The 22,734-nt window shown below is 69.1% G+C and overlaps 1 protein-coding gene across 8 annotated transcripts; it reads left to right on the forward strand.

Annotated features, from left to right (window-relative positions):
* Positions 1–151: 151 nt before the first annotated feature.
* On the forward strand, positions 152–14,231 carry ADAM15 (ADAM metallopeptidase domain 15). Of its 8 annotated transcripts, XR_008440872.1 has the most exons (29): positions 152–224; positions 1,073–1,179; positions 1,739–1,815; positions 2,100–2,178; positions 2,285–2,361; positions 2,454–2,616; positions 2,687–2,749; positions 2,830–2,898; positions 2,997–3,166; positions 3,241–3,325; positions 3,393–3,541; positions 3,621–3,798; positions 3,941–4,033; positions 4,134–4,329; positions 4,399–4,507; positions 4,579–4,729; positions 4,798–4,875; positions 4,958–5,069; positions 5,165–5,303; positions 5,955–6,008; positions 6,266–6,374; positions 6,621–6,689; positions 6,884–6,955; positions 7,070–7,191; positions 11,724–12,016; positions 13,199–13,267; positions 13,412–13,471; positions 13,540–13,793; positions 13,881–14,231. XR_008440872.1 is itself a non-coding variant. In XM_054001040.1 (28 exons), exons 1-28 carry the CDS (start codon positions 161–163, stop codon positions 13,626–13,628), a joined length of 3,096 nt encoding a protein of 1,031 aa, XP_053857015.1. In that variant the 5' UTR covers positions 152–160; the 3' UTR covers positions 13,629–13,874. The 8 variants fall into 8 exon arrangements, 3 of the variants coding, with proteins under 3 accessions (XP_053857015.1, XP_053857016.1, XP_053857017.1); XR_008440875.1 differs by lacking the exon at positions 6,884–6,955; XR_008440874.1 differs by lacking the exon at positions 6,621–6,689.
* Positions 14,232–22,734: the final 8,503 nt, after the last annotated feature.

The raw sequence follows: 22,734 nt of genomic DNA on the forward strand, positions 1-22,734 counted from the left end.
GGCGGTGCCGGAGGAGCGGAACGGGGCCACGGGGGAAGTTCCGCCCCCGGGCCGGGCCGGGCGGGGTCGGTGCCGGTGCCGGTGCCGGGGCCATGCGCGACGGGAGCCGGCGGGGGCGGCCGCGGCGGGGGCAGCGCGACCCGGAGGGGCCACGGGGGCGATGGGGCCGCGGCTGCTGCTCGCCGCGGGGCTGCTGCTCGCCGCTGGCACCGGCAGCGCTGCAGGTGAGCGGGGAACTGGGGTCCCGGGTGAGGTGGGAGGTCGGTGGGGAGCGCGGCTCGCCCCCGGTCGGGGCATGGCGGGGATACCCAGGGAGCGGCCCGGGAGGACCGGGATGGGATCGGGAGTCGTAGCCCCTCTGGAAGCTCGTTGCCACCTCCTCAGGATGTCCGGTGTGTCCTCCCGGTACGCTCGGTGCGCCTCCCGGGACGTGCGGTGCCCCCTCCCCGGGATGCTCGGTGCTCCCCCGGTACCGCGGTTCTGTCCCCGGCGCTCCCCGGGCTGGCGGGGCCGTGCGGAGCGGGGTTTGGGTGCTCCCTCCGAGCCCCCTCCCGCTTCCCCGGGCCCTGGGCAGGCAGGGGTTCCCCAAAAGCTGGCGGGAGGGGGGGGTCTGAGTCAGCCGAGCCCGGGTCCCAGCCCTGCCCAGTCTCCGTGCTGGTTGTACTGGGCAGCCGGCCGAGGTGATGCAAGGCTTGGCCGAGGAGCCCATCCCATCCTCCTGCAGCCCCCAAAGAGGGGGGCTCCCCACAGGCTCTGCCGGGAGCCGTGCAGTGGCTGCTGTGAGGTGAATGTGGGGGTCCCTGTCACTGCTTCCCACCTGTCCTGGGGGGCTGCAGCAGGTGACGGCAGGGGGCTGCAATGCCTTGGGTGACCAGACTTTGGTGGGTGACCAGGAGGGTCCAGGGGGCAGGCTGGGGGTCCAGGGTGTGGTGGGTGACTGGGAGGGTCTGGGCTGTGATGGGTGACCCTGGGGGTCTGGGCTGTGATGGGTGACCCTGGGGGTCTGGGCTGTGATGGGTGACCCTGGGGGTCTGGCTGTGATGGGTGACACAGTGGTGAGGGCCCTGTGCAGGTGACAGCTCGCAGCAGCAGCGCAGTGAGGAATTAGGACACTCCTGGTCTGTGACCCCGTGGGTCCTGTGGGATAACCGGACACTCAGCTTGGCAGAAGCCACCCAGGTGAGCCCCCACCCACATCCCTGGGGTCCCCCACACTTGTGACAGTGCCCGCACCCTGCCACCTCCCCCTGCCCTCTTTTCAGTGCGGGACATGCGGTGTCCTGGCGCCACATCCCCGGGGTTCCCAGCACCCAGAACTCCCGGTGTCCCAGAAGCAGTGGGGAGGGGGGCCCTCAGCAAATCCCCCTTCCCCTCCTGATGCTGGGAGGGGCCTTTCTGGGGCGGGGTACCCACCCCGCGCCCCTCCCGGGTGGGGAGGAAGGGCCCAGCCCACCCCGCGGCCGTGGGGAGTCTCTCCAATGTTTCCGCAGCGCTGCACCGGGCAGGAAGAGCGGGGGGGAACGGGGTGGGGGCCCCGCTCGGTCCAACCCCCCCCCTTTCTCTGACACAATGAGCCCCGGAGGGAGGGACGCTTCCTACGGGCTGGGCAGGGCATCCCTTCCGACCTCTCCCTCCGGGCACGCGCCAGGGCCGGGCGGGGGTCGCCGTGCCTCGGAGGGTGCGTGGGGATGGGGCAGCTCGGGTCAGGGGGTGCCCCCTTAACCGCGGCCTGTGCCAGGGGGGGTTCCCCGCCCGTCTGACGGTCCTGCTGGAGCTGGAGGGGATGCGGCTGCTGCTGGAGCTGGAGCAAAACTGGTGAGTCCGTGGTTCTGGGGGCAACAGCAGGGTGTGGGATGGGGCTCCCGGACCCGTGCAAGGGTGGGGGTCCTCCTGGGACCCTGGGGCTCTGCCTCTATCCTTGGTGCACTTAGAGTGGAGGTCCCTTATTCCCTGTCCCCATCCATGGCACAGGTGGGGTGGGGGCCCCAGGGTGCACCCACAGCAGGGTGGGAGGTGCTGAGTCCTCCCTTCCTGCCGGAGCGTGCTCAGGGCAGGGTGGGCTGGGGGCTCCTGCCGTGGGTGACACGAGTCTCTGGCAGGGAGCTGGTGCAGGGCACTGGGGCGCTGCTCTATTACCTGCCCGACGGCACACAGGTGATCCAGGAGCCCAGACAGCAGGTATGGCCTCCAGCATGGCTGTCACCCGTGGTGTCCCCAAGCTGTCCCTGTTCCCCAGGGGGACCCCAGCCTGGGGCTGGATCCTGAGCCCCCTTCTCTGCTGCAGGAGCACTGCTGCTACCAGGGGACAGTGCGGGGCTTCCCCGGCTCCTGGGCCAACCTCTGTGCCTGCGCTGGACTCAGGTGAGCCCCCAAGCCCAGTGGTCCCTGAGCCCACTCCCACTGTGCTGATGATGGGATGGGCTCCATATCCCAGCTCCTCTGTCCTTGCCCAGCGGCCGCCTCTGGCTGTCGGACACCAGGAGCTACACGCTGGAGCCGGACACCAGCAGCCCCCCAGGGCAGCACATGGCATCCCACCTTCGGCTGGACCCACAGAGCTGCAGGCAGGGCCCCCACCCTGGGCCAGAGGCAACAGAGCCCCCCTGGCCGCAGAGGGTAGGTCAGCCAGGGGTCTTGCCCCACAGAGTGTCCGTGTATCAGCACTCTGAGCCCCCTCTGTCCCCAGGACAAGCGGGCAGCGGCAGAGCAGCGCTTTGTGGAGCTGGTGATGGTGGTGGACCACGCTGCGGTGAGTGCCGGGCAGTGTCCCCACAACAGGGGCTGCCCTTCCCACAGCCACCCCTCTGACCCCTCTCCCTGCTTCCCCAGTTCCAGAATTACCCCAGCCTACAGCGTGTTCACACCCGGACCCTGGAAATTGCCAACCAGGTGGATGTGGTGAGTCACCGTCGTGTCTGTCCATCCCGGCCCGCTGCCCGGCTGTGCCCTTGCTGCTGCAGTGCTGGGGGGGCTCTGACCCCTCTGTGCCCCCCCAGTTCTTCCGCCCGCTGGGAGTGCGGGTGGCCCTGCTGGCGGTGGAGGTCTGGAGCGAGGGTGACAAGATCGCGGTGGGCGGCAGCGCCCGGGCCGTGCTGGAGCGGTTCCTGCGCTGGCGCCGGGAGGAGCTGCTGCCCCGGCTGCCCCACGACAACGCCCAGCTCCTGACGTGAGTGGGGGACAGCGGGGGGACGGGGGCACGAGGCCGCAGCAGTCCCCCAACCCCCTGTGCTCTCTCCCCAGGGGTGCCCACTTCGATGATGTCTCAGTGGGGATGTCCACTCAAGCCTCCGTGTGTTCCCCCACGCGCTCCGGGGGGGTCAGCATGGTCAGTACCTCTGTCCCCCCACCCCGTCCTCCCACCACCTGCCCTCTCTGACCCTCCTGTCCCACAGGACCACTCTGTCAGTGTCCTCGTCGTGGCCTCCACTGTGGCCCATCAGCTGGGGCACAACCTGGGCATGCGCCACGACGGCGCCGGGCGCCTCTGCGACTGCGGCGACCTCCGGCACGACCGCGGCTGCATCATGGCAGCGCCCACAGGGTGAGGGCAGCGGGCAGCCCTTCGGGGAGCTGGGGCCAAGCCCCTTCCTCACCTCACGGGCCCCTGCCTGCCTCTGCAGGTTGACACCTGGCTTGAGCTTCAGCAACTGCAGCCGGCAGGACCTGGAGCGCAGCCTGCAGCAGGGCCAGGGCTGGTGCCTCTCCAACGTCCCCGAGCCCCAGCTCCTGACTGGGAGCCCCACCTGTGGGAACCACTTCGTAGAGCTGGGCGAGCAATGCGACTGCGGCCTCAGCGTGGTACGGGGGGCTCTGGGTAGGCCTGAAGCCCTGAAGCCACCCCATTTCTCCGTGGCTCTGCCCAGGGGTGTCCGGGGCTGGCAGGGTGGTGCCCAGTGCTGGGTGCTGGTGGCACCTCCTGACCGCAGCCCCTCCACCGCAGGAGTGCACGGATCCCTGCTGCAACAGCAGCTCCTGCCAGCTGATGCCAGGGGCCGTGTGTGCCACCGAGGATGCCTGCTGTGAGGACTGCCAGGTGTGTGGGGATGGGCACCCATGCCATGGGCACACCAGCCGCTCCTGGTGGTGGGCGAGTCCCCCACTCACCCCGTTTATCTGACCGCGTGCCCCCACAGCTGCGCCGTGCTGGCCACGTGTGTCGGGAGCTGCTGGGCGAGTGCGACCTGCCCGAGTTCTGCGACGGGGTCTCGCCGCGCTGCCCCCCTGACACGTTCCTGCAGGACGGGCAGCCCTGCGCCGGCGGGCGGGCACGCTGCTACAGCGGGGCCTGTGCCACCTACGAGGGGCAGTGCCAGCAGCTGCTGGGGCCAGGTAGAGCAGGGCCAGTGCGGGGTGCTGGCGGCTAAGTAGGGGTGCTGAGGGTCTGTGTCCCCACTGCAGGTGCCAGTCCTGTCTCCAGCTCCTGCATGGCCGCCCTGAACACAAGAGGGGATGAACGTGGGCACTGCGGGCAGCTCCCCAATGGCTCCTTTGTCACTTGCACCCAGCAGTAAGTGAGGTCCCCATCCTTCTCCGTATCCCCCCGCCTTGCCCCCTGCCCTGACCCCTCTGTCCCTGCAGGGACACCAGCTGTGGAATGCTGCAGTGCCAGCGTGGCAGCTCCCGTGGGGACAGCCCAGAAGGGTTCTGCCAGGGGACCACCCTGCCCGGGGATGAGGATGTGACCGATGCGGCCATGGTGCTGCCTGGCACCACCTGTGGCCCCGGGAAGGTGAGCAATGGGGCAAGAGGGAAGGGACTGGGGGGAGTCTCCCAGTGCTGACACCCCATCCCCCTCAGGTGTGCCTCCAGCACCGGTGCCAGAACGTCTCCATGCTGGGTGACCAGCAGTGCCAGAGCAAATGCCACGGGCACGGGGTGAGTGCGGGGCTGGGGAGCGGCCGCTGGCAGTGGGGACCTGCCCCTCAGGAGCTGAGCTGAGCCGCTGTCACCCACCCAGGTGTGCAACAACCGCGGGCACTGCCACTGCGAGCGGGGCTGGGCCCCCCCAAGCTGTGACAGCCCCGGAGTGGGGGGCAGCCAGGACAGCGGCCCTGCCGGCCTTGAGCGAGGTGAGGGACAAGGCGAGCGCAGAGAATGGGGCTTTGTGCGGCTGCCGGGGGGGGGCGACGGGCACGGCGGGGGCTGACGTGCCGCTCTCCCGCAGGGGGAAGCGCCCTGCCCACGGCCCTGCTGCTGAGCGCGCTGCTGGGGCTGGCGCTGGCACTGGGGCTGTGCCGTGCCCGCCGTGCCGGCCTGCACAAGCGCCTCTGCCAGCTTGGGAAAGGCACCTCCTGCCAGTACAGGTACTGGGGACAGTGGGGCACGTCGGGGGCACGTGGGGGGCACGTGGGCGTCGGCACGCTCGCCTCTGCATGCGCGTGCCGAGGCACACCGGTGGCACACGGCTGCGGCGCTCACCTCTGCATGCGTGTGCCGTGACACACTCGCTCCTGCGCGTGTGTTGTGACACGCAGGTGGCACACAATCCTCCTCTGCATGCGTGTGCCGTGACACACTCGCTCCTGCGCGTGTGTTGTGACACGCAGGTGGCACACAGTCCTCCTCTGCATGCGTGCCGTGTCGTGCAGGTGGCACGCTCACCTGTGCATGCGTGTGCTGTGTCATGCAGGTGGCACGCGACACCCCTGCACGCGTCCGCCGCGGCGCTCCGGTGGCCCGCTCGACTCCGCTCACACGTGCTGTGGCACGCGCACCTCCGCACGTGGCACGCTCAATCCTGCACGCGCGCGCCCTGGCACGTGAGCACGCGTGTGCACGAGCACGCGTCCCCCGCGGTGGCCGCCCGAGCGCTGCGCACGCGTGTCCCCGCAGAGCGACCACCCGCGTGCGTGCACGCGCGTCCCCGGCGCAGGTCACAGCCCCGTCACCCCACATCCCCGCGGCTCCTCTCGCCCCCCAGCCCCGGGCTGAGCCCCCCACTCTTCTCCCCACAGTGCTGAGACCCGGGTGCGGTTCCTGGGTCCCGGAGCCGCAGACGGCTGGAGCGGGTAACGTCACCGCCGGCGCCCGGGCGTGGGGCTGTCCCCGAGCCGTCCTGCTTCGCAAGGCCTCCGGTGCTGCGCTCTTCCCCTGGCAGCGCCCGTGGGGTGCGGGGCAGCCCCGGGGTGCGGGGTGTCGCATCTGCCGGCGCCGAGGGGTTCGTTTCTCTTGGGCTTCTGCTGGTGTCGGTGTCGCTCGGTCGCCGTGCGGGGTCCCCCAGGTGCCCGGAGCGAGCAGGGTCTCTCATGCCGTGTCTCCCCTGCAGGATCTCGCAGCCAGAGCCGCGGTCGGGCAGCAGCCAAGGCCCCCCTGCGCGTCCCCGGCCCCCGCAGTGGCGCCAGGCCACGGAGCTGCAGGTCATGCACGGCAGCAAGGTGAGGGCGGGGGGTGCTGGGGGGTAGCGGGTTCGCTCCGGTGCTGGGGTGCCAGCTCAGAGCACCCCACGCGTGGGATCCCGCTCTTTGCACCCGTAGCAGCCTGGCACGGCCACTTGGCACAGCCGGGAGTGGAGCCCGTCCCAGCCAGGGCTGTGCGCTGAGGGGGGGGTCTCTGTCTCTGCCTGGCGGGAGGGGGGTCTCCGCATGCTGCATGGCTCGTCCCCCCTCTCCCTCTCTCCGCAGCCGGCTGCCCTCGGCTCAGCCCGGCCCGATCCGCCCTCCCGGCCTCTCCCGCCGGACCCTGTGCCCAAGGTAATGCCCGGGCAGGGGGGGGGAGGTATCCCCCAGCCCACCCCGCACCCGCTGCACGTCTGGCTGCGCTCCGGCTCTCGGGGACCTGTGCGACACGGCTGTCCCCAGCACCCCTGCTGCCCAGCGGGAGGCTGCTTCCCGTGCTCCCCCTCTTGTCCCCCCGCTGCCTCACTGTCCCTCTCTTCTCTGCCCAGGCCCCCCCCTCGGACAGGCCGCCCCCCCCCACACGCCCGCTGCCCGCAGACCCTGCGCCGCTGAGCGCTCAGGTAACGGCAGCAGCGCCCGCGTGTGGGGCAGGGGGCCAGCTGCCACCCCCCTGAGCCCGTCGGGGGGCCACCCCAGCAGCGAGCTTTGACGCCCCCCCCCCCGTGTCCCTGCAGCCCCCAGGTCCAGCCAAGCCCCCCCCACCGCAGCGGCCACTGCCCTCGGACCCCCCCGGCCCTTCGGTGCCCCGCAGCGAGACCCCCCCCGGGCACCCCTATGTCACCGTGATCCCTGCCAGGTGAGCACGGGGGGCCCGGGGGTCCGGGGGAGGTTTGGGGGGTGCCAGGATGGGGGCCTGAGGGGAGTGTGGGTGGGGGAGAGGGGGTAGCCAGGAGAAATGAGGGGCCGGAATAGGGCGGGGGAGGAGAAGGGAGGAGGTCAGGGTGGGGATCCAGAGCGGGGGACGAGGGGAGCTGCCGGGGGAAGTTGTGCGGCCGCCACCCTCACCCCACCGCCCTCCCTTCTCCTGCCAGGCCCGCCCCGGCCCCGCCAGAGGCCTGAGCCGCGGGCAGGGAGTGCGCAGCGCTGGATCCGCGGGGGAGGCCGGGCCCCGCCGCCCGCTTTTTCTCCCGCCACGTCAATAAAGGGGCTGTGAGCCGCCTCCGCGCTGCCTCCGCCGCACCGGCACCGGGGCACCGGCACCGGGGCACCGCCACCGGCACGGGGGGGGGAGCGGGGCGGAACTACAACTCCCGGCAGGCCCCGCGCCGGAAGGCGCTCCCGAGCGCCGCCGCCCCCTGGCGGGGACTGCGCGCAGCTGCAGCGGGGGGCGCTGTCCGGGGGCCACGTGGGCACGGGCGGGGTGAGGGGACACGGGGGACACGGGGGACACGGGGGGGTGTGTGTGACACGGGGGGACACGGGGGGACACGGGGGGACACGGGGGGGTGTGTGGGACACGGGGGGACACGGGGGTGGGTATGACACGGGGGGACACGTGTGTGTGTGACACGGGGGGACACGGGGGGACACGGGGGACACGGGGGGGTGTGTGTGACACGGGGGGACACGAGGGGACACGGGTGTGTGTGTGTGTGTGTGTGTGTGACACGGGGGGACACGGGGGGGTATGGGACACGGGGGGACACGGGGTGTGTGTGTGTGTGTGTGTGTGACACGGGGGGACACGGGGGGGACATGGGTGTGTGTGTGAGTGAGACACGGGGGGACACGAGTGGCACAGGGGTGTGTGTGTGTAAGACCTGATTTTTGTGCACAGGTGTGTCTGTGTGTGTTTGTGTGTGTGTAAGAGCTGCTTTGTTGGCACAGGTGTGTGTGTGCGTGTAGGAGCTGCCTGGTGGACAGAGATGTGTAAGTGTGCGTGTAAGGGGCTGCCACAAACACACACGCGTGTGCAGGAGCTGCCCTGTGGGCTCAGCCACGCTCATGGGCTGAAGCTGCCACCAACATGGGCACACACGTGTGCAGGAGCTGCCTTCCAGGCAGGAAGACACATTGGCAGGAGCTGTCACATGTGAGCACACGCGTGTGCAGGAGCTGCTCTGGGGGCACAGACACACACACGTGTGCAAGAGCTGCCTGTGGGCAGGGACACGTGTGGGCAGCGGCTGCCACCAACGCGTGCACACGCGTGTGCAAGAACCGTCCTGTGTGCATGGGTACACGTGTGCAAGGGCTGCTGGTGGGCACAGACACGCGTGGGCAGGAGCTGCCCGCTGGGCCCTGGCACACGCGTGTGTCAGAGCCGCCCCGTGCGATCTCCCCGTGCCCGGGCCGGCTGGTGCCGGTACCGGCGGGTGCCGATGCCCGGTACCGGCGGGTGTTGATGCCCGGTACCGGCGGGTGGTGATGCCCGGTACCGGCGGGTGCTGATGCCCGGTACCGGCGGGTGGTGATACCCGGTACCGGCGGGTGCTGATACCCGGTACCGGCGGGTGTTGATGCCCGGTACCGGCGGGTGGTGATACCCGGTACCGGCGGGTGCTGATACCCGGTACCGGCGGGTGCTGATGCCCGGTACCGGCGGGTGTTGATGCTCGGTACCGGCGGGTGTTGATGCCCGGTACCGGCGGGGGGCAACCGGCGGGGCCGGTGCCGGTCCTGGGGCGGTGCCAGCTTGGGTGGGGTTTGCCGGGGAGCCGGATTGGGTCGGAGCCGCCGGTGCCAGGGGCGGTGCCGATGGATGCCGGGTGTCGGTCGGTGCCGGTGCCGGGGATGCTGTTGCCCGGGATGCTGATCCCACATGCGGTGTTGGTCCCGGTGCCGGTGGATATTCACGGTACCGGCTCTGTCGGACTGGGAGAGGTACCGGGGAGTTGCCAGGGATACCGGAGCCGGTGGATGTTGGCGGTACCGGGGGGTGCCGGACTGGGGCGTGGCTGCTGGTGCCGGTCCCGGTGCCGCTGGATGCCGGCGGTACCAGCCGGTGGGGAGTCACCGGTCTCGGCGCCGGTCTCGATGCCGGTGCCGGTGCCGGTGGGCGCCGGTGCCGCCCGCCAAGGGTTAATGGCAGTCGGTGAAGTTGCCGGGCGGCGGCGCGGCGGGATTGGCCCGAAGTTGTCGGGGCGGGCCGGGCCGTGCCGAGCCCCGCCGGGCCGCCCCGCCCGCGGCCCCCCGCCGCCCCCCGCCGCCGGCGGAGCCATGCGCCCCGCGCCGCTGCTCGGGCTCCTGCTCTGGGCGCCGCTGCTCTGGGCGCCGCCGGTGCGCGGCTTCCGCCACGGCGTCCACTGGAACGGCAGCAACCCCAGGTACCGCCGCCGCCGCCCCCCGCCGGCCCCGCCGCCTTTGTACGCCCCGGGCCCGCCGAGCCCCGGGCCCCGCCGAGCCCCGGGCCCGCGCCGCCGCGACGGGACGGGACGGGACGGGACGGGAGGGGCGGCGGGCGGTGGGCTTCGGGGGGGCGGGGCTGCTGGCCACCGGGCCACCGGGCGCCCGTGGGCGAGACTGAGCTGGGGAGCACCTCCCGGTGGGACCGGGCATCCCCGACAGCAGCGAGCCCCCGGGTAATGCTGAGCAGGCGAGCGGCCCCCGGTGCGCCGAGCCCCCGGGCATCCCCACCGGCACCGAGCCCCGGGTGGTACCGAGCCCCGGTGGTACCGAGCCACCGGGCAGCCCTGGGCGTTGTGGAGCGGGTGAGAACCCCTGGGGGTGCTGAGCTCGGAGCAGCACCGGGCACCTCCGGTGGTACCGAGCCCCGGCAGTGCAGAGCCGGTGAGTGCCCCAGCTGGTACCGACCCCCGGGTGCCCACGGGGGCCACTGAGCCCGGAGCACTCCCGGTGACACCGAGCCACTGGGCATCCCCGGGTGCCACCGGGACAGCGAGCACACCTGGGTGGTGCTTAGCCCCAGGCACTGCTGGTGGCACTGAGCCCCGGGTGGCATCCAGCTCCTGAGTCTCCCTCAGTGGCACCGAGCTCTGGGTGTTGCCACACCAGTGGGCAGCCCTGGTTGCCCCCAGGCCAGTGGGCACTCCTGGTGGCACCAAGCCCTTGGTGGCACCAAGCTGGTGGGCAGTCCTGGTGCTGCCCATCTGCCGGTGGTACCCGCCTGTGCTGAGCCTGAATGCCCTTGGTAGCACTGAACTTTGGGCATCCTCTCGTGGCATCAAGCTGCTGGGTGGCACTCCCGGGGCTCTGGCTTTCCATGGCAGGTGTCCCCTCTGGTGGGGGCCACTCCAGCCCCCACCCTGCCATTGGTGCTGCCTGTGAGCTTGGCTGTCACCAGCAGGCCAAGGTCTGGCTCCATCCCTCTTCCCAACCTCCTCCATTTTAGGTATTTCCCAGCTTGGGGCTTCTCAGGGAGCAGGAGGCAGGGTCAGGATCCTGGGGCCTCCCCCGTGGAGGTCCTGTGCTCCGGGCCTGCTGGACTGGGGCAGACGGGCACACGATGGGCAGGGCTGGGGGTACAGACGCTGCCTTGCTCCCATCCTGCGGATGGGGGAGGCGAGACCCCAGCACCCACGGATGCCCCAGGAAGGGGGGCTCTGTGTGCCCCTCTGCTGGGTCAGGCCAGGCCCCGTCCCCCCAGCCCTTGGCCCTGCCCAGGCCCGTCCCAGCCAGCGTCACCCGTGGGATGCTCTGAGTCAGCAGGAGTCTGTGCTCCATCCTGCCCTCGGGGAGCCCCCAGCCTGAGTGGGGTGTCGGGGGTTCCAGCCCGCCCTTGCCAGCGCTGCCATCCCGGTGATGAATGTTCTGGACTCTGCCAGAACCGTCTGTGAGCACCGGCTGCACCGGGGCCAGCGTGGGGGCCGAGCTCTGCCTGCCAGCTCCTCTTTTCCATCGCCATCCCAGACGCTCAGGACCAAGCGTGTGCACACGCGTGTGCACGTTCATGTGTGCGCACACGTGTGTGTGCCTGCACCGCTGCTCCACCCCGGCCTGGCCGCGCTTGCTGTCGGCACAACCATGAGCTCACGGCATCCCCTGGGCTGGGCTCCATCCCCTGCCCGCCCCGCGCCCCCTGCCCCGGCCGCCACCCCCTGCCAGCGCCGTACCGGGGCCGGAGCGTCCCGCCGCACGGGCCCCCCACCGGCGTGTCATGTCCGATCAGCGGCCAGGCGGGTGCCTGGGGCGAGGGGCTTTGTGCCTGGCCAGCGTGGCTGCACAAACCCCCCCCGGCCGCGGTGGCCGAGCCCATTCAGCTCCAGCGGCCTGCGGCTAATCTGAGCTGATGGCAGGCTGCGTGGCGCGGGCGGTGTCCGGTCGGTGGTTTTTTTTTTTTTGGGGAAAAGCCCAGCTCCCTGCTCCGCTGGGGCAGCGGGGTACCCCTCCCAAGGGACCCCCGGCTTCCCGGCTCGTCCTGCCCGACAGGTTCCTGCGGGACGACTACTCCATCCAGGTGGCCATCAATGACTACCTGGACATCTACTGCCCGCACTACGAGGCGGCGGTGCCCGCCGGCCGGGCAGAGACCTTCACGCTCTTCATGGTGGATCGGGAGGGCTATCGCGGCTGCTACGAGACCCCCGGCGCCTTCAAGCGCTGGGAGTGCAACCGGCCCCGGGCGCCCTTCGGGCCCGTCCGATTCTCCGAGAAGATCCAGCGTTTCACCCCTTTCTCACTCGGCTTCGAGTTCCAGCCGGGGGAGACCTACTACTACATCTGTGAGTCCCCTCGGGGTGCTGCGGGGGCCGCGCTGGGGTCACGGGGTGCTGGGTGCTGTCCCCGGGGTCAGAACATGTCAGGGGGTCTTGAGTGCAGCTGCCCAGGGTTGGGTGTCACCAGGATCCCCATGGAACCGAGTTTAGGGCGTATGGGGGGGTCAGGGTACAGCCAGGATGTCTCTGAGGTTGAGGGGAACACGGGGGTTCTGGATGATGCCAGGGCCGAGGTGCAGGAGGCTCCGGGTGTCCCAAGGGTGGGCGCACAAGGGGATGGGGATGCAGGGGGTGTCTGGATGCCCTGGGATGGGGGATTCATGGAGGTGTGGGGCGCAGAGGGGTTCTGGATGTCTCTGGGGGGCAGCACAAGTGGATCGGGGTTAAAGGGGTTTCTGGATGCCCGTGAAGGAGGGCACAGGGGGATCAGGGTGCATGGGTGGGGTCTGGATGCCCTGGGGTGGGGAATGTGTGGGGAGGTGGGGTGCAGGGGCTGTCTGGGTGCTGCGGGGTGGGGGCACGAGGGGTCGGGGCGCCCCCGGTTCGGGGTGCCCCGGTTTGGGATGGCCCGGTTCGGGGTGCAGAATGGGCTCTGGGTGCTCTGGGGTGGGGGCACGAGGGGTGGGGGTGCCCCCGGTTCGGGGTGCAGTGGGTATTTGGGTGCTGCGGGGTGGGGGCACGAGGGGTCGGGGTACCCCCGGTTCGGGGTGCAGGGTGGGCTCTGGGTGCTCTGGGGTGGGGGCACGAGGGGTGGGGGTGCCCCCGGTTCGAGGTGCCCCGGTTCGGGGTGCCCCGGTTCGGGGTGCAGTGGGTATTTGGGTGCTGCGGGGTGGGAGCACGAGGGGTCGGGGTGCCCCGGTTCGGGGTGCCCCGGTTCGGGGTGCAGGGTGGGCTCTGGGTGCTCTGGGGTGGGGGCACGAGGGGTCGGGGTGTCCCGGTTCGGGGTGCCCCGGTTCGGGGTGCCCCCAGTTCGGGGTGCAGTGGGTATTTGGGTGCTGCGGGGTGGGGGCACGAGGGGTCGGGGTGCCCCGGTTCGGGGTGCAGGGCGGGCTCTGCGTGCTGCGGGGTGGGGGCGCCGTCCCCGCGTTCCGCCGGGAGGGGGCGCCCCCTGCCCGCGCGGAGCCGCCGCCGGGGGGTCCCGGGGGGGCCGCACCGGAGCCGGTCCCCGCTGACCCCCCCCCCGCCCAGCCGTGCCCAGCCCCGAGAGCGCCGGGCGATGCCTGAAGCTGCGCGTCACCGTCTGCTGCCGAGGCACCAGTGAGTCCGGCTGGGGGGGGGCTGTGCCCCAAAACTCGGGGGGCTCCACCAGTCCCCACTGGGGGATACCGGAGCCTCGGGGGCGGCTCCACGGAACGCACGGGAGCCGGTCCCTGACAACGGTGGGTTTTTTTTTTTTTCCAGCGCCAGAGCCGGTGACAGAGGTGCCGAATTCGCAGCCCCGAGGGCGCGGGGGCCCCGACGGTGAGTATGGGGCCGGGGCTGGGAGGCCGGGGGCCGGCTCGCCCTGACCGCTGCTTCTGCCCTGGCAGATGCGGCTCCTGCCCGCGGCTCCGCGGTCCCATCGCAGCCCTGCAACCCATGCCTGACGCTCGTGCTCCTGGCCCTGCTCTGGATCTGACCCCGGCGCTGCCCCTGGCGGGGGGATGGGCTCCTCTGCCCCAACGCCGCTTCCAGACTCTTCCTCACAGCCGACCCCCCCGAGCCCGTGGGGCAGCCCCAGGCCATGACCCGCCTGCTGGACCTCCGCAAAGCCGAGCTGGGGCCGGGAGCTCCGGGCTGGAAGGTGAGGGGCAGCGGGGGCTCCGGGCCAGTGGGTGAGCACCTGCCTGCTGCCCTGAAGCATCCCTGGACGGGGCTCTCTCCCTCTCAGGGCCGTCGCTTGCCACTGGCATCGCCGCTCGTCGGGATTGCCACGAGTCCTCGCGCTGGGACTGCCACACCCCGGCACTGCCCCGCCGGCCACCTGCCCGGCGCTGGGGTCCCCTCAGCGAACGCCTGCTCTGCCCCACGGCCATCACCTCATCTCGTGCCTTTCCCCACGGACCCCCACCCCTGGGGCCCAGGGACCCCCGACCCCGGAGCGGGGCAGCAGCTCCGATGGCGGCGTCCGCCGCTGCTGTGTCCTCCTCCAGCGAGGACACGCTGATCTGTCTTCTGGGAAGACGCCTTCCTCCGTGCCCTCGGTTTGGTTTTAACCCTTGGTAGTGACTGAGCAATACAATATTTGCAAGATCGCTGCGCCCCGGCTGTGCGGCCCCCGCCGTGCCCCTGCCCGTGCCCCCCAGGCCTGCACCAGTGCCAGGGTGGCTCCTCCAGGGTGTCCCCTCCAGGGCGTCCCTGCCCCTCACTCCCTGCACAGCCTTCATGGCCAAGGGCTTAATTGCAGCAGTTTGATATTGAGTCGTCAGCTCCCGTCACCGGAGAGCTTTAATTACAGACGAGCTGCTGGTAATTAACACCCGGTGGTGGGATGAGCACTGGGACAGGGGGTGAGGGGGCAGTGGGCTCGGGGGTCACTCACCCAAAGCCCCCAGCCAGGCACCCTGGTCCCTCTTGCCACCTTTGGGTGTGGTTGGGGTGCCCACAGAGCTGCCGCTCTCTGTCCATCTCTCCATCTGCTACGCACCCCGTGAGATGCCAAAAATGGGGGGGTGTGGGGAGCTGCAGGGTTTCCCCCTTCCCGAGTGGAAGGGGGATCAGCGGGGGCTGACCCCACGGCACAGCCGGGTCCCTGTCAGAGTCACGGCTCTGCCACATGCCCCAGGCTTGCCAACCGGTGGGAGAGTTCCCTGACGCTCTCGGTCCCCCATCCCATGAGTGCAGCCCCCCGCTTGCCCTCCTGAGGGGCTCAAGAGGGGCCCAACTCCCCCCGGGGCCGCCTGCAGCAGGGCCCCCCAGCCCCTCGCCGCGCAGGCGTTGCCGGCCGCCTGCCGCAGTGGTGCCGGGCACGTCAGACAGGTTTTATGGCTTCTGGGAGAAAGAAGCTGCTTGGCAAGAGGCTGAGCGAAAGCATCGACCGTGCCGCTCCCCTCCCCCCAGCTCGGCTGCCTGCCCTTCCCCCACTGCACCCCATCCTGCACCCCGCCCTGCAGGGAGGGGTGCCCCATCCCCATGGGGGACACAGAGGCTGCCTAGTGCAGAGGGGGGCATCTCCTGTGGGACCCTCCCCTCCCCAGGAGTGGGGTGAGACCATCTGGGGGACGTCGTACCCAAGGGACCCCCGTGTAGGGCGCTGGGTGGGGGCATCCCCCAAAGTACCCACCTGCGGGGATGCTGGGGGGCAATGGTGCCTGTAGGAGCGGTGTGTGGGGATGTGACTTGTGGGACCCCCGTGCAGGGATTCCAGGGGACAACCATGCCCTGCAGGACGCCCATGCAGAGATGCTGGCTGGGGGCATCCCCCAAAGGGCCCCCATACAAAGAGGCTGGGGGACAACTGTGCCCTGGGGAACCCCTGTGCAGGGATGTTGGCGGGCTGTGCCTTGCAGGAACCCATGCAGGGATTCCAGGAGGGGGCTACCCATTGCAGCGCCCCTTCCCCAGACCCTCAGGGATTCCCAGACAAGGCCAAGGAGTCCCTGTGGGACCCCCAGAGTGGGTGCTAGGTCTGGGCCCTGTCCTTGAGCCAGCGTTGTTTGGTATGCAGGAGCTGCCACCAGCTTCAAATCCCATCGACTTCCAATGAGCAATGCCATCAATAACGGCTAATTGATGGCGCGGCCGCTCCAAATCAGATTCCCCGTCCCCTGAATCCAATTGATGGCTCCGCACCCCGCAGCCGCCGCGGCAGAAATTGAATCTATTCAAGGAATGGGCTCCATTAGCCCATCCCTTCTGTCTTGCCATCCCCCTGCCTCGGGGCCGCCCCTACCCCCCCTCCCAGTGCCACCCACAGCAGCTGGGGTGCTGGGGTGCCATGGGGAGGAGCGTGGGGTGAGGATGTCGGGTGCCCCAGGTGGGTGGGAGTTAAACCTTCAGAAAGTGGGAAGGAAAAATTTATCACCTGGAATAGCAAGTGATGGGAAATGGTAATAGGCAGCACGGAGATGGAGAGCAGGATAAAGAGCCGTGTCGTGCCAGGGGCCGGGAGCCGCAGCAGGCAGTGGGGAGGGAGCGCAGCATGGCCGTGCCCAACCCCGTGGCCTGGCTCACTGTCACGACAGGGACCGTGGCACTAGGATGAGCCTGCTGGGCACAGTCCCTTTAGCTCTGTGGCGTTCCCACCCCTGGCACCAGATCCCTCACCCGGCCGCGCTGCCCCCGCCCAACCCTGCCGTGACAGGGGCTTCAGCGTGCCCCAAACCCCCCTCACGGCCCCAGCGCCAGGATAAGGCCAGGTACTGCAGCAGTCCCGGGTAGGCCCAGGACACACAGGGGACACGGGGCACAGTGCCCCACCCCGACGGCTGAAAGGGGGGAGCACGGCCCCCCAGGGCTGTGGGGCCCATCCCTGCCTGTTTCCCATGGGCAAAGGGCAACGGCGGCAGCGCCCACCCGAGAGCTGTGGAGAGCATCCCGGAGATGGGAAATGGCTCCGTGTCACCATGGAAACGGGGCCACTGGCTCGACATGCCGAGGGGACACGTGTGCTGAGGGGACACGCACGCTGAGCCCTGAGGAGCAGGGCACTGGGAATGCCAGACATTGGGCACGATGGGCTGGACACCGGGCACTGGCCGCAGGACTCTGAGGCCAAACCACAGAGCCCATCACCCACCTCGGACCAGCTCCCTCATTACCCGGCAGCCACGGGCACTCTGAGGGATGCCACCTCTTGGTGATGCCGCCGTGGCCGGGCAGCTGCACGCCGCCACACCAGTGCTGAGTACGGGGTGCGGGGGCCGGAGCGGCTGTTCCCCGAGCAGCCGCCTGATGATGCGCATCGTCAAGGTTATAATTTAGCAAAACACTCAGCGGGGGCTTGGAGGGAGCTGGCCCGCGCCGGTTAATTAACCGGAGCTGCACGCACCGAGCCCGCTCCTGCCATAGCAATGAGGGTGCGGGCACCGGGCTGGCGCGGCACAGGCAGGGGCTGGCGCGTCCCACCTGCATCCCGAGGGGCTGGGCGAGCAGCTGGCCAGTCCCAGCTGCCAGGTGGGAGCAGCAGGCACTGAGGTTTGCGTCCACTCCAGGGGCCAGGGTGGCAGTCGGTGTGGCGGGGAGGGTGGCTGGGGTGTGAGACAGCCTGGCACCGGTGGGTGTGCACATGCAGGGGTGTAGGCACAGATGCTGCCTGTGCCATCACTATTCTGGGCCAGGGTGGCTGTTTGTCCACGCCTGTGTCCGTCTGTCCTGTCATGCCTGTGCCCTTGCACGTGCTGGAGTGCACCCCCAGTGTGATGTAATGCTGCCGGACAATAATCCTGCTGTGTCAGAACACGGATGGGCAGGAGCTGCCCTTGCTGCCAGCGCTGCTTGGACCTGCTGCAGACTGAGGGCCTGCATGGTCCCCGTGCTGGGACAATCTCTGCATCCCTGGGGAGAGCGATTAGGACTTTCATGGGTGGGTGCAAATGCCACGGGGCATCACCCCAGCACAGTGCCCCTGTCTCCAGGGCAGCCAGACAGTGGGGGCAGAGGCTGGGGCAGGTGCCCACTCAGAGCAGCACCTCCCAAGGGTGCCCGAGTGGATGCTGAGGTGCTCTGTGCCAGGGTGTCACCAGGCTCACACCACCTGCGCTGCCACCCGGCCTCTCTGGGCACGTGTCCACTGGGAGGACGCTGTGGGGATGGTGGACGTGGAGCCCTGGAGTGTCTTGGGCCCTGCTCCCCACATCCACAGATCTGCCCTGTGCTCCTCTCATCCTCAAGCTGCTAACGAGCTTCCCTGGCAGAGAGCTCGTTAGCCACGGCACAGCCTGACCAGCACCTGGCTCCACTGGGCTCAGGGCTGGTATTCCCTGCTCTGCCACGGGCAGCTCCTCGGGTCCCTGCGGTCCCAGCCCAGGGACGGGGACAGGACAGGCCAGTCCCAGCAGCTGGCAGGAGGACTGGCTGGTGTGGCCAGAGGCAAGTGCAGCACAGGTGGGTGGATGCTCTGAATTATTGAGCACAGGAGCACAAAGTGGCAGCAACAGCAGCACCTGCATGGGGGGCATGGGGCCGTGCTCACAGCCAGGCATGGCACCCCACCTAGCCCAGATGGAGCAGCTGGGCACTGCCAGGCTGCAGGGACACTGCACCCACCCAGGCTCCTCTGCCAGCCCCTCGGGTGGTGGCTGCCAGCAGCACAGGGCACCCCACACCTTGCCAGCACCTCCTGGCTATCCCCGGCGGTGCCAGCAGCACCTGTCCCCTGTCCCCTGTCCAGCTCCCATCACCTGGCCAGCAGCACAGGCCTGGGGCAACTGCAGCCAGTGGAGGGAACCCCCATTTTCGCCGTGCCCCCAGCCCCTCTCATGAGCCATTTCCAAGCGATGCATTATTGAAGCCCCCCCGTGCCATCGCTCACGGCCGGCGTGACGGCAGCGCCGCCTCAGCCCTGATGAATATTTCAGGCCCTGAAATCTCCTGCGCCTGCACGCTTAGCCCCAGCCCCCCCTGCCCCCCCAGCCTATTGGCTCCTTTGTTTCCCTGCGCTTCTGCCCAGCACCACGGCCACAGCACGGCAGGGGCACGGTGTCACCCTGCCCTTCTCCCTGGGGACGGTCACCCATGGCCTGGAATGGGATGGGAATGGGAATGGGATAGGAATGGGAATGGGAATGGGAATGGGAATGGGAATGGGCTGTTCCCAAGGGGCAGGTGGGCACTGCTGGTGGTAGAGCCAGAACATCCCCACACTGCCAAGCTCAGTGCCAGCTGGGGGCTCCTAGGATGGCTCCTGTGTTTCCAAAGACAGCTGTGCCCATCCCCAGCCCTCATTTGGGCCTGAGGGACTGCAGGTCCCCTGGCACCATCACCTGCAGGGTCAGGGCAGAAGGGTGGGGACAACCTGGAGTGCAGCACATCGTGGATCTGTCCTTGGCACCCCAGCCTGGCACTTTCCAGTTCACTGCCATCTCTGCCAGTGCTTCCAGATGCTGCTTGTGGCGTGATCTGTGTTCAGTGGGAGCAGGATATCGATGCTGTTGTCACTCCTTCATCAGATTAACGTCACTTACACACCACCAGACACCTCACAGGGGACATCAAGGTGGCATGGCCGGGATGAGCAGAACATGTTCCAGGGCCAGTGGGGAGCCAGGTGCTGCGGCTGGCAGCCACAAACCCATCCCTGTGTCCTTGTCCCTTCCCCAGAGAGCTGTGGCTGCTGTGGGACCATGTGCCAGCCCTGCCCCACCCAAGCCTCCCACCCGGCACGGCCCTCACACCCTCCAGCACGTCCACGCCGTGCTCACGTCAGAGCAGCAGGGGCCGGGAGTGAGGCCGGGGCTGCCACCGGCGGATGATATTGGAGTGATCTTGAGGCCAGGAGGGAGGTTTGCCATGCGGGAGGAGAGGAGAGGAGCCGGCTGAGTCACCCGGTGCCGGCTGCTGACTCAGGCGCTTCCTGCCAGGTAACCTCCGCCGCCGGCGTGTGGGCTGCTGGGACAAGGGATGTGGCACAGGGGACAGACGGGACCGTGGCACTGCCTGGCACACCAATCCAGCACCCAGGGTGGGCTAAACTGGGAGTGTGCACGGCTGTGCTGCACCATGTGGTGACCTGATTCTACCTGGGATCACCCTGGGACCGCGGCTGCTGGCCGTGGGAGCCGCGAGGAGCCGGTGGCTCGCACCTCCCACCCGCCACCTCTGGGTGCCCACACACCCAGGGCGGGTGAGATTTGGCACAGCTGCTGGAGCCAGGGTTCCGGCAAACAGGCGTCTGGCTCCCAGGGCAGGAACCCTGCAGCTTCCTCCCGCCGGGCAGCGGGAGCAGTGGGGCTGGGAACCACGCACGGCTTCATCCAGCGGCTCCACCAGGAAGCTGATTTCCTCTGACGGCCCTGGCGCTGCCGCCTGGCACCGCTGCTCCCTCACTGGTGGCCGGTGAGGCAACTAACCCTCCTCTGTGAGCCCACAGAATCCAGCTCCACATGAATTAACTCGGGCCGCTAATTAAGGAATTTCTCCCATGTCCCTGTGCGCAGCAGGGCTCGCTCTGGTCCCTCTGCTAAGAGGCTGCTCTGCCTGGACCTGTGGCTCACCAGGGAGTTGGCCACCCATCTTCACCTCCACGCTGCCAGCACGGCCAAGCCCAGCCCCAGCACGTCCCCCAGGATTCCTCCAGAGCTGGGTCTTCCCCCCATCTCCCTGGGAACTGGGAAGGCTCAGACCCTGTGCCCTCCCCGAGGCGATGCCCGCCCAGTGCTCGTCAAGGCGCTGGCGCGGCGCAACCATCCGTGAGGCTTCATTCAAATTTAACGACTGACACGGGGTATAAAAGGGAGGAGCAGGGCTGGGAGCCGGTGGGCACACTGTGTGTGCCAGCCCGGCAGGACAGACCCGTGCCCAAACACCGGCATGGGGCCGTGAGGGGCTGCCCCAAACGCTGCCAGGAGAAGCTGGCAGGAGCCAGGACAGTTCATCTCCACGTGGCCACGCCGGCACTGCCAGCTACTAGCTCCCCGACCCAGGCCATCCTCCCTGCATGCCTTTGGCTTGTTCTTGCCGTGTCTGGCTGGACACGTGCCGGCACCTGGCTCCCGCGGGCGGGTCGGGAGCCCTGAGCTCAGCGCGTTGGGCCCCGGTAGGTGTGGCTGGTGAATATTTCATGCCCGCGTTCACCGAGCCCTTTCTTGGTTACACTCCTGCCTCCTCCCCGCACTCTCACCATGTTTATTTATTTAATGAATTATTTATCGGCTCCCCCTCTCGCTCGGCTGGGCGCTGCCCCCCCCCCCCACCCCACTCCCCCAGCCCAGCTCCCAGCCCGGCGCGATGATTTATTGAATGCCGGCTCTGCTCTGCGGTTGCGACATTCTGTCACAGGAAGCCGCGGTTAAATATTAACCGAGGCGGGCCAAGCGGGTCCCTGCCCCGCCGGGCACCCGCTCCAGCCCCTCGGTGCTCATGGATGGCAGCTGGGAGGCTTTCCCCAAAAGCTGCTGGTCCTTGTGACAGGCACAGCGTGGAGGAGACAGCAGGGAAGCAGGGCTGCTCTGCACCTTGGCTCTGGACAGCCCAAGGCCTCACGTCCCCCCGAGAGCGAAGCCACCAGGGTGCGTCCCCAGCCATCCCACCACAGACACCACATCCCGTTGTGCCAAAACCCGGCCGAGCCCCCTCTCCGTTGTAATTCCAGGAGTAATTCCTGGTGGGGGCTGACACCTGCACGCACCGCGATGCTCCGGGGCTGTGTTCTGCCCGCCGGGTGCCCCGGTCCCCACCGGAGCCCCGTGCGTCCCTCCGCGGCCCCGCACGCGGCTGTGCCGTGGCGGGGGGACCCCCGTGGTGCGGGTGCTGACGGCGGTGCGTGCGTTGCCATGAGCGGGGGGGTTTCCATGTGGAGGTGGGTGTTGCCATGGGTTTGCCGAGCCGAGGCGTTTCCATGGTGGCAGCGCGGTGCTCTGGGTCCTCCCAGAGGTGCGCAGCGCCCCGGGATGCCACCGCTGCCGCTGCCACCTCAGCCCAGCACCTGAGCGGCCCAGCCCCTGCAGCCCCCCCAGCTCTCCCCCGCTCCCACCCCCAGGCAGCCAGAGCCCTTTTCCACGTGTTGTGTTTTCTTCACTTCACTTCTTCGGATGAATAATTAATAGAGGCTTTTTTGGTCCTCCGGGCCCTTCCGCTGGCCCCCTCCCCCTTCCTGGCAGGGCTTGGGCTCCCAGTGCCACCAGTATGGATGGGGAATGGGGGCTGGGGCACAGCCCTGCCGTGGGCATCGCAGCACTGGCTCTCCTACAGTGCTGGGTGGGACCAGGGGCCCTGCCCATCTTCATCCTCCTTGTCCCGCTCCATGGCCTGGGGCAGCACCCACATGGCCTAAGGGACCCCGAGAAGAAATGGGGTGGCTGTCCTCCCACACTGAGCTCCTCCCAAAACTCTGGGGAGCCAGGAGACACCCCCAAGACTCAGCACCGGGGCATCTGCCCAGGCCTGAGCGTCACCAGGCCCACTGGGGACTTGGGACATGACACTTGGCACCGCACCACCCTGGCCACGCTCACCACGCCAGCGAGATAGCTCCTGGCAGGAGCAGCTCAGGCCGGCTCAGCAAGCCCAGCCACAGTTTTGGGAGCCTCCTGGTTTCATTCACAAGCTCCTCAAGGCTGCCAAAGCTCCGGGTGATGCATGACGCCGGCATTGCCAGGGCAGAGGCCGCTGGGCTGGTACTGGCGGCTCCACGTGGGAGCAGGGAGCGAGTTGTGTGTGCCCGGTGAGCTGAGTGTGCCCCGTGAGCTGAGTGTGCCCCATGAGCTGAGTGTGCCCAGTGAGCTGAGTGTGCCCGGTGAGCTGAGTGTGCCCGGTGAGCTGAGTGTGCCCGGTGAGCTGCGTGCCCGGTGAGCTGAGTGTGCCCAGTGAGCTGAGTGTGCCCGGTGAGCTGAGTGTGCCCAGTGAGCTGAGTGTGCCCCATGAGCTGAGTGTGCCCGGTGAGCTGAGTGTGCCCAGTGAGCCGAGTGTGCCCGGTGAGCTGCGTGCCCGGTGAGCTGAGTGTGCCCGGTAATCTGTGCGTGCCCGCGCTGGTGCGAGCGTGCCTGTGCGTGCACACGTGTGCCAGGGTTGCCGATCACCTGGCACTCGGCTCTGCCGGGCGGCGCTGCATGGCAGTTGCTAAGGGATCTCACTGAGGACGGGCAGTG

This window comes from Vidua macroura, chromosome 29 (genome assembly GCF_024509145.1).
Source record: "Vidua macroura isolate BioBank_ID:100142 chromosome 29, ASM2450914v1, whole genome shotgun sequence".
In the NCBI taxonomy this organism is placed as follows: domain Eukaryota; kingdom Metazoa; phylum Chordata; class Aves; order Passeriformes; family Viduidae; genus Vidua; species Vidua macroura.